The 10,745-nt window shown below is 42.3% G+C and overlaps 1 protein-coding gene across 1 annotated transcript; it reads left to right on the plus strand.

Moving 5' to 3' along the window:
* The first annotated feature begins 4,838 nt into the window (after positions 1–4,838).
* LOC111950205 (transgelin-3-like) lies at positions 4,839–9,262 on the plus strand. Its single transcript, XM_023967613.2, has 5 exons — positions 4,839–5,021; positions 5,749–5,962; positions 6,218–6,392; positions 8,255–8,357; positions 8,616–9,262. The coding sequence occupies exons 2-5, from the start codon at positions 5,783–5,785 to the stop codon at positions 8,755–8,757; spliced, it is 600 nt and encodes a 199-aa protein (XP_023823381.1). The 5' UTR covers positions 4,839–5,021; positions 5,749–5,782; the 3' UTR covers positions 8,758–9,262.
* The last annotated feature ends 1,483 nt before the right edge of the window (positions 9,263–10,745 follow it).

Genomic DNA, 10,745 nt, shown 5'->3' on the forward strand with positions numbered 1-10,745 from the left:
CTGCAGGAGCGCGTACTACGACTGGGTGTCGTTATGGTGACCAGTGAGCTGAGATAAGGCGGAGCTTTACCTAGCAGAGACTTATAGATGACCTGGAGCCAGTGGGTCTGGTGACGAATATGTAGCGAGGGCCAGCCGACGAGAGCATACAGGTCGCAGTGGTGGGTAGTATATGGGGCTTTGGTGACAAAACGGATGGCACTGTGATAAACTGCATCCAGTTGCTGAGTAGGGTGTTTGAGGCTATTTTGTAAATGACATCGATGAAGTCGAGGATCGGTAGGATAGTCAGTTTTACGAGGATATGTTTGGCAGCGTGAGTGAAGGAGGCTTTGTTGCGAAATGTAATTTTGGATTGGAGATTATTAATATGAGTCTGGAAGGAGAGTGTACAGTCTAGCCAGACACCTAGTTATTTGTAGTTGTCCACATATTCTAAGTCTGAATCATCCAAAGTAGTGACGCTCGTCGGGCAGGCGGGTGCGGGCAGCGATCGGTTGAAGAGCATGCATTTAGTTTTACAAGCGTTTAAGAGCAGTTGGAGGCCACGGAAGGAGTGTTGTATGGCATTGAAGCTCGTTTGGAGGTTTAGAAACTGTAGATGTATACAGAATGGTGTCGTCTGCGTTGAGGTGGATCAAGGAATCACCCGCAGTAAGAGCGACATCGTTGATATATACAGAGAAAAGAGTCGGCGCGAGAATTGAACCCTGTGGTACCCCCATAGAGACTGCCAGAGGTCCGGACATCAGGCCCTCCGATTTGACACACTGACCTCTATCTGAGAAGTAGTTGGTGAACCAGGCGAGAAGCCAAGGTTGTTGAGTCTGCCGATAAGAATACAATGATTGACAGAGTCGAAAGCCTTGGCCAGGTCGATGAAGACACAGTACTGTCTTTTATCGATGGTGGTTATGATATCGTTTAGTACCTTGAGTGTGGCTGAGGTGCACCCGTGACCAGCTCGGAAACCAGATTGAACAGCGTAGAAGGTACAGTGGGATTCGAAATGGTTAGTGATCTGTTTGTTAACTGGGCTTTCAAAGACTTTAGAAAGGCAGGGCGGGATGGATATAGGTCTGTAACAGTTTGGGTCTAGAGTGTCACCCCCTTTAAAGAGGGGGATGGCCACGGCAGCTTTCCAATCTTTAGGAATCTCGGACGATACGAAAGAGGTCGAACAGATTGGTAATAGGGGTTGCAACAATGGGGGCAGATAATTTTAGAAAGAGAGAGTTCAGATTGTCTAGCGCACCTTATTTGTACGGGTCCAGGTTTTGCAGCTCTTTCAGAACAACTGCTATCTGGATTTGGGTGAAGGAGAAGCTGGGGAGGCTTGGGCAAGTAGCTGCAGGGGATGCAGAGCAGTTTGCCGGGGTTGGAGTAGCCAGGAGGAAAGCATGGCCAGCCGTAGAGAAATGCTTATTGACATTCTCGATAATCGTGGATTTATCGGTGGTGACAGTGTTTCCTAGCCTCAGTGCAGTGGGCAGCTGGGAGGAGGTGCTCTTATTCTCCATGGACTTTACAGTGTCCCAAAACGTTTTGGAGTTAGAGATACAGGATGCAAATTTCTGTTTGAAAAAGCTGGCCTTTGCTTTCCTAACTGACTGAGTGTATTGGTTCCTGACTTCCCTGAAAAGTTGCATGTCGCAGGGACTATTCGATGCTAGTGCAGTCCGCCACAGGATATTTCTGTGCTTGTCGAGGGCAGTTAGGTCTGAAGTGAATCAAGGGCTATATCTGTTCTTAGTTCTACATTTTTTGAAAGGGGCATGCTTATTTAAGATGACGAGGAAATTACTTTTAAAGAACGACCAGGCATCCTCTACTGACGGGATGAGGTCAATATCCTTCCAGGATACCCAGGCCAGGTCGATTAGAAAGGCCTGATCGCAGAAGTGTTTTAGGGAGCGTTTGACAGTGATGAGGGGTGGTCGTTTGACCGCGAACCCATAGCGGATGCAGGCAATGAGGCAGTGATCGCTGAGATCCTGATTGAAAACAGCAGAGGTGTTTTTGGAGAGCAAGTTGGTCAGGATAATATCTATGAGGGTGCCCATGTTTACGGATTTAGGGTTGTACCTGGTGGGTTCATTGCTAATTTGTGTGAGATTGAGGGCATCTAGCTTAGATTGTAGGACTGCCGGGATGTTAAGCATATCCCAGTTTAGGTCACCTAACAGAACGAGATGGTAAGTGATCCATGCAGTTACAGGTGAAAAAGTAGACTCAATACTAATGAGAGTAGCTGTGTCACCTGCAACAAAACACATTTTGTTTTAGTGGTTTACACAACTGTATTAATATCTTATTTCATCAGGTCAGAAACATGAAAATCTGGATTATTTTTGCCCTCAGTGGTAAGTGTGTATATAAAATGTTTTGGTACATTTTAAAATGGCTGGTTTGCAGCAATCTCAAGGATACTGTATTTAATAAATTATTGAGCAGAAAAGTGCAAAACTAATATTATGAACAGGAGTTTTCGCTGCTCCATTTATGAAGGAAGAGGAAGCAAAGCGGTTCATCAGACTGAAGAGACAATCGGGATACTCCAACCACTCTCAGAACCAGTGGGTTTACACTATTGAAGAAAGGTGCCACATCTATCGGTGTATTTTATGTATGGATTTAGGATTTTGTATTGCTTTTGACAAGTCCAGGCTTTCTACCTGTGTAAATGTATGCGATTGTTTGCATGCACATGATATTATTACTCTCTCTACCCAAGGCCAATGAGTACTGGACAGCTCTCCGAACAGATGCTCAGTATTACATGGATATGGGACACCTGATGTTCGACCGCTCTGTGGCTATGTGAGTCTATTAAGACAACTGTTACCATAGATAGCGGCAATGACACTAAAAGCATTTAACAGAGAGCAAAGCTTACATACCGGTAATGTGTAACTCTGCTATTGATGTGTTTTTAAATAGTCTGATTGCATGTATTTCCAATGAAAACAACAGGCTCTATATGGAGATACTGTGGAATGCTCGTTCTCATCTTGACAGGCAAACGGTGACAGATGGTCAGTAGAGGAACTGTGGAGATGCTCAACAGCCACAGTATCATGGATATAAATCATCAACACCTCAGTGGGGGTGGATGACTACAATCACTTAGCTAAATGTGCTTTCTCTACAGTGCTGTCCTTGATGTAAGAGTGTGATTGCACTATGTATTATCCTTTTTCTATCCAAATAAACATTTTAAAAAGGAAAATGCATATTACATTTTTGCACGTGCATGATTCGTTTTTGCATGGACATGTTTCATATAACATAGGCTACTGTAACTTTGTGAAATGCATGTAAGAATATAAACTATTGTATACAAATAATAAAAAGGCTTAAGGTGTAAATCTACTTGCTAGACATGCAGTGCCTTCAGGAAGTCTTCACACCCCTGGACTCTTTCCACGTTTTGTGGTACAAGGTGGGATTAACATTTATGTAATTGTAAAAAAAAAAATGTCAATGATCGACACAAAATACTCTGTCAAAGTGGAAGAAAAATTCTAACATTTGTAAAAACAAAATTTAAAAAACTAGATTACGTAAGTATTCTAACATGTCAATACATGTTAGAATCACCTTTGGCAATGAATACACCTGTGAGTCTTTCTGGCTAAGTCTCGAAGAGCTTTGCACACTGGATTGTACAATATTTCCACATTCTTAAAAAAATGATTCAAGCTCTGTCAAGCTGGTGGTTGGTCATTGCTAGACAGCCATTTTCAAGTCTTGCCATAGATTTCCAAGCAGATTTAAGTCAAAACTGTAAAAAGGCCACTCGGGAACATTCAATGTCATCTTGGTAAGCAACGCCAGTGTATATTTGGTCTTGTTTAGGTTATTGTCCTGCTGAAAGGTGAATTAGTCTCCCAGTGTCTGTCTGGAAAGCAGACTGAACCAGGTTTTCTTCTAGGATTTTGCCTGTGTTTAGCTCTATTCAGTTTCTTTTTATCCTGAAAAGCTCCCTAGTCCTTGCCGATGACAAGCATACCCATAATATGATGCAGCCACTGCCATGCTTGAAAATATGAGGAGTGGTAGTGATGTCTTATGTTGAATTTGCACCAAACATAATGCTTTGTATTCAGGACATAAAGATAATTTCTTTACCACATTTTTTGCAGTTTTACTTTAGTGCCTTATTGCAAATAGGATGCATGTTTTGGAATATTTTTTTTCCGTACAGGCTTCCTTTTCACTTTGTCATTTAGGTTAGTATTGTTATTGATCTATCCTCAGTTTTCTCCTATCCTAGCCATTAAACTCTAACTATTTTAAAGTCACCATTGTCCTCATAGTGAAATCACTGAGCGGTTTCCTTCCCCCCGGCAACTGAGTTAGGAAGGACGCTGTATCTCTGTACTGAGTTAGGAAGGACGCTGTATCTCTGTACTGACCGGGTGTATTGATATACCACCCAAAGTGTAATTAATAACCATTTAAAATTCAGGCTGTAACACAAAATCATGTGGAAAAAGTCTAAGGGTGTGAATACTTTCTGAAGGCACTGTATGCCTTGATTTAAATGCCTTGTGAATAAAACAACTGATCAATTTATTGATGAATATAGAGAGCGTACACATCACAAATATCAACCATAGGCCCTTCTTTACCCATTAATTTGACTATCTACAAATCATGTAATGCTACATTATATTCATGAAATAATTGGAATGAACTCCCAGTAAACTATTTGAAGGGTAAAGTCCAAGAGTAACCATTCCTGGACATTACCACTGGATATTGACGTTTCTCCCCTTTGGCCATGAATTCATCCTGATAGTAGGCTACATCCCCTATCGGAGGCGCGAAGGCGCAGCGGCATCAATTGACTCTCCTGGCACTGAAAGCTGTAGGGAGTCCAAGAACGGATGCTGAGTACGGATGTTGAGGTTGGTACTGCACTCCTCAAGATGTCCAGTTTTAACAGCATGTGACTCCAGAGTGGGACTAACGACCAGGAACGGAACGAAGCCTGACCATACATAAATTGAAAATTCGTAAGTAAATGACTGAAATGGAAAAATAATGTGCAGAGACGGAACCTGACATTCCGAATGGGCCTAGATGTATTGCGAACGCTATAATAAATGATGTCATATTGCATGCACTTGCACTAGCAGTATTTTCCCTGGAGGGAGTTAATCCAGGCCGTTTAGCTTACGTTATTTCCATAACTCGATAGTCTGAGGGATTTTTTTTTGGCTGATCTATTTGTCTTTTTCTTTCGCCTATGCAAGCAAGTATATTATGGCGTTTCATAAATCAATCCCTGGATGCCATCCAGTGGAGAGTGACAACGCGCGCATCACAGGAGGACTACGTAGACTATCTGAAATTTCGATCATATTTCCCTCGATTTATTTTCGAGGGAAGTATCATCCACACGGTTAAAACAAATTAAATTATGAAGATTGCAATGTGAAACTAGAGGTGTCTGAATATATGAAAAAAATCGCTGAACTTTATGACTGCGTATCTTTGAAGTCAGAGGCCCGTATCTAAATATACATATGACATCAGAAATGAAATCCCAGGGCAGACTAATACAAATAATTAACAGACAGCAGTGACATAGTGCATGTCTCCAGCGACACACATCCTCAAACTACTAGACTGCAGTTCAAAAGTTATGGATTAATTTACCCACAATAAGTGATTTTGCTTCTAATTTCAAAGAAGGGTTGGAGAGATGTTAATTTGTTAAATTGCACCCTTTCCTTGCAGTCACTCTCTTGAAAGAGCTCGAACTCTGAAAGCCATGGCAAACAGAGGACCCAGTTACGGGCTGAGTAGGGAGGTTCAGGAGAAGATAGACCAGAAGTATACTCTGGACCTGGAGGCCAGACTGGTGGACTGGATCATCTTGCAGGTTGGGGGGGACATAGAACGACCAGAGTCTGGGAGACTAAACTTCCAGAGCTGGCTCAAGGATGGAACAGTGAGTCTCTGACAAACTCTGGTTGATGTAACCTTGTGCATGTCTTCCATATTCTAAACCTAACTCTTAAAACACATATACAGATCATCTCAGACTGTAATTCACCATTATCATAATAGACGATATTTGATAGCCTTTGTTATTATGGGGTTTCTTCTCCTGGTTCTCAAAGCCACCAACTACTGCCACCTCTAATGCTAGGTGGGTGTAGGCCAGTTCTAATCTGTCATTCCATTATTTAATCTCTCGTTGCAGATTCTTTGTAGGCTCATTAACAGCCTCTATCCCTCTGGTCAAGAGCCCATAAAGAAGATCCCAGAGACAAAGATGGTCTTCAAGCAGATGGAGAAGATCTCACAGTTCCTACAGGCAGCTGAAGCTTATGGGGTGACCACCGGGGACCTTTTCCAGACCGTGGACCTATGGGAAGGTAGAGCTCTTCCACCTTACACTCACATGCAGCAATTGGTTAGTCCTTATGTTAGATAACTTCAGGTATGTGCCATGTATGTGAATATAGCCTTTCAATATAATATACCTTCCTGGAAAGGATTAATTTGTCAAATCATACATATCTTTTCTACAATTAAATGTTTTTTATAACCAATGAGGGAACAACATGGACTACAGGAAACTGCAGAGAGAGCACGCCCCCATCCACATCGACAGAGTCACCGTGGAGGGGTCAAAAACTTAAATTTCCTCTGCGTGCACATCACTGACGACCTAAAATGGTCCCTTCACACAGACAGCGTGGTGAAGAAAGCTCAACAGCCCCTCTTCAACCTCAGGAGAATCAATACATTTGTCTTGGCTCCTAAGACCCTCACAAACTTCTACAGATGCATCATTGAGCGCATCCTGTCGAGCTGTATCACCGCCTGGTACGGCAATTGCACTGTCCGCAAACACAGGGCTCTCCAGAGGGTGATGCAGTCAGCCCAACGCATTACCGGGGGCACACTGCCTGCCCTCCAGGACATCTACAGCACCCGGTGTCACAGGTCAGCTATGAAGATCATTAAAGACCTCAGCCACCCTCCCCACTGCCTTTTCACCCCTCTACCATCTATCTAGAAGGTGGAGACAGTACAGGTGCATCAAAGCTGTGATGAAAGACTTAGAAAACAGCTTCTATCTCCAGGCCATCAGACTGTTAAACAGTCACCACTAGCCGGCCTCCATCCAGTACCCTGTCCTGAACCTTAGTCACTCTTAATAGCTGGCTAACACCCGGTACTCTACCCTGTACCTTAGAGACTGCTGCCCTATGTCCATAGTCATTAAACACTGGTCACTTTAATAATGTTTACATTTTAAAAATGTTTACATTTTTTTGTCCATTAAAATAACATCATATTGATCAGAAATACAGTGTAGACATTGTTAATGTTGTAAATGACTATTGTAGCTGGAAACGGCTGATTTTTTATGGAATATCTACATAGGCGTACAGACGCCCATTATCAGCAACCATCACTCCTGTGTTCCAATGGCACATTGTGTTAGCTAATTTAAGTTTATCATTTTAAAAGGCTAATTGATCATTATGAAACACTTTGCAATTATGCTAGCACAGCTGAAAACTGTTGTCCTGATTAAAGAAGCAATAAAACTGGCCTTCTTTAGACGTGTTGAGTATCTGGAGCATCAGCATTTGTGGGTTCGATTACAGGCTCAAAATGGCTAGAAACAAAGAACTTTCTTCTGAAACTCGTCAGTCTATTCTTGTTCTGAGAAATGAAGGCTATTCCATGCGAGCAATTGCCAAGAAACTGAAGATCTGGTACAACGCTGTGTACTACTCCCTTCACAGAACAGCACAAACTGTCCCTAACCAGAATAGAAAGAGTGGGAGGCCCCAGTACACAACTGAGCAAGAGGACAAGTACATTAGAGTGTCTAGTTTGAGAAACAGACGCCTCACAAGTCCTCAACTGGCAGTTTCATTAAATAGTACCCGCAAAACACCAATCTCAACATCAACAGTTAAGAGGCGACTCCGGGATGCTGGCCTTCTAGGCAGAGTTGCAAAGAAAAATCCATCTCACAGAATGGCCAATAAAAATAAAAGATTAAGATGGACAAAAGAACACAGACACAAGACAGAGGAACTCTACAGTTTATTTTATTGCTAGGTATTACTGTACTGTTGGAGCTACAAACACAAGCATTTCGCTGTACCTGCGATAACATCTGCAAATCTGTGTACGTGACCAATAAACTTTGATTTGACCTACTAAAGCCAAATATAGTATTGAAATGTCTGTCTGGTATTTTGTGTAACTACAGGGAAGGATATGGCTGCCGTGCAAGGGACCTTGTCGGCACTTGGCAGTATGGCGCTCACAAAGGATGATGGTCAATATCGTGGTGAACCTGATTGGTTTCATAGGTAAGGAACCAATCATGATAGCTGTTTGAAATGAGTTGTACAAAACAGCAATGATACTGTATGTCCATTTCTTTATTACATGCCACTCCAAAATGAACTATTTATGAGTCGCATAACTTGACCCCTCCCACCTGTTTGCTTACATATCAATACTGTAGGTGTAGACCCTTCCTATCTGACTTGTATCAGTTTTAAGCTCTCCTGTACAAACATCCATCACAGCAGGTAATTCACCAGTTTTGTCTCCTGTGCTTTTAGGAAAGCTCAGGGAAACCGGCGGGAGTTTTCTGAGGAGCAGTTGCGTCAAGGCCGCAGTCTGATTGGCATGCAGATGGGGGGAAACACTGGGGCGTCTCAGTCTGGCATGAGGGGGTATGGTATGCCACGCCAGATAATGTAAAAATGTCATTTCGCTCCTCTAAATTAATCCAAAGTTGCTCTCTCATTAGCTCAGTGGCAGCGTGAAGTTTCCCTGATGATCTCGCTATAGGGGCCCGAGATGTAACCTCATACTGAAAATCTCAGAACACTATTACAGGGCATTACAGATGATGTCCTTCAATAAGCCTTTGTATGAGCTCACAGTGGCTCTTCTTCACTCAGTTATACGGTCAGGTGTGCCATTTCTGTCAGAGTGGATGTTGTTTTTGCATCAGACAGGTGTTCAAGGTTTCTGTCAACACAATTGTGAAATGACAGCAATTGTCTAAGAAGCAATTGTCTAAAAAGAAATGTTACTTTGAAAAGTAATTGTAAATGATAGTCACGATAGTATTAAGTTACAATATTCTTTATTCAGGTAATTTACAGCACCATTAGTCTTATTCTTTACTACACTGCGGAATGTGAATGCAACGCACTACAGCCATTTTTCTTTTTATATAACTACATTCATGGCATGATTTCTTTATGCACCAAGTTCGTGTTGAGTATTGAATGTTAAGTCAAATATTTGTTGAAGTACTTCAATTATATGTATTGTTTTCTAGTTTAATTTATGTTACTTAATGTATCCAGATGTATGAGTACTGTGAAATGTCTAATAAAAAGCATGAGCTGGCGCAAAAAGTTGGTAGAGGTGCTGCCTATTGACGAGTTCACTCTAGGCTATAAATAAAGTTACACTCTATATACACAAGCTCCCAGTAAATTATTGGGTGAAGCACCAATATTTTGTCATCATTGTGCCTTCTTCAGGGTAATGTCATGAATGCTTGAACCAGGTTATGTAGACAAAAAGTGCAATTAGTGCAACCAATGACAATAGTGAGGGGTGTGTCATAGTTATTAGGGTAATGAGATTTTTTTTAAATTAATTGCTAAAAGCATTTAGAATATTAGGCTATTGCAGTGGATGCTGCTGAGGGGAGAACGGCTCATAATAATGGCTGGAACGGCGCTATTGGAATGGCATCAAACACATAGAAACCATGTTTGACACCATTCCACTTATTCCGCTCCAGCTATTACTATGAGTCCATCCTCCCCAATTAAGTTATCTGTGCGCTATTGTTATATTGCAACGTAATTAGATATTGTACATAATATTAGCATCAACATATTATTTCACTAAACTTCATATACATATTTCATTGTTTACATTTCATTGAATCTCTGTTACATATAATCTTTTGGTTCAACCGTAATGCACAACAAGCATCATCAACAAAGTGGGACTCTAACCCAGGCAGCGCCATCTGTCCTTCAGAAGCCCGATGGTGCGCGCCACAACAGCGCGTACCTGGCAATGGCGCACATTGTAGTTCCTCTCTGCGGGTTGGCGAAAGGGGTGAGCAGCCACCGCTTGAGAGGATATCCACTGTCGCCTGTAAGGTTCGTGAATGGGTTAGGCACTGCAGCAGAGAAACTGCAATTGATTTAGAATTTCTACATTACCGTACCTAGAAGCCAGCCATCACGCACAGTTCCAGCCTCAAGTCTGCGCCCAACACTGCGGTTTCTCCATATGAATGAGTCATGGGTTGACCCAGGCCACCACCATGTCCGCATCACATATGATTTGGACATTCATGGAATGATAAAGCTTTCGATTAATGAAAGCCAATTCACTCTCACTTGTTGCCCTTATAGCAACATGAGTGCAGTCAATTGCACCGATTATTTAGGAAACCGGACACTGCTGCAAATTGCACTTTTTTATTTGCCTGGTCACCCACGGTGTAAAGAAACTTTGTAGAGGTGCGTCAATCCAATTATACCTCCTAACACGGCTTGCATAATGCGGCTAAAGCTTGGCTGAGAGATCCCTGACCTGTCAGCCAATTCCCTTTGAAAAGTGCCGGTTGCCAGAAATCCGAGAGTTGTCAGTTGTCAGCACGGCTTGGTTTCTGCGGGTGCTTCTCTGTAAAGCTGGGCCTACTACAGCAC

Source organism: Salvelinus sp. IW2-2015, linkage group LG23 (assembly GCF_002910315.2).
Source record: "Salvelinus sp. IW2-2015 linkage group LG23, ASM291031v2, whole genome shotgun sequence".
NCBI classification, from domain to species: Eukaryota; Metazoa; Chordata; class Actinopteri; order Salmoniformes; family Salmonidae; genus Salvelinus; species Salvelinus sp. IW2-2015.

Excerpts from the sequence above, each read along its gene's own strand:
- LOC111950205 (XM_023967613.2), top strand. The coding sequence starts at position 5,783 with ATGGCAAACAGAGGACCCAGTTACGGGCTGAGTAGGGAGGTTCAGGAG. Across the intron at positions 5,963-6,217 it reads GCTGGCTCAAGGATGGAACA|ATTCTTTGTAGGCTCATTAA; the intron begins GTGAGTCTCTGA and ends CTCTCGTTGCAG. Across the intron at positions 6,393-8,254 it reads GACCGTGGACCTATGGGAAG|GGAAGGATATGGCTGCCGTG; the intron begins GTAGAGCTCTTC and ends GTGTAACTACAG.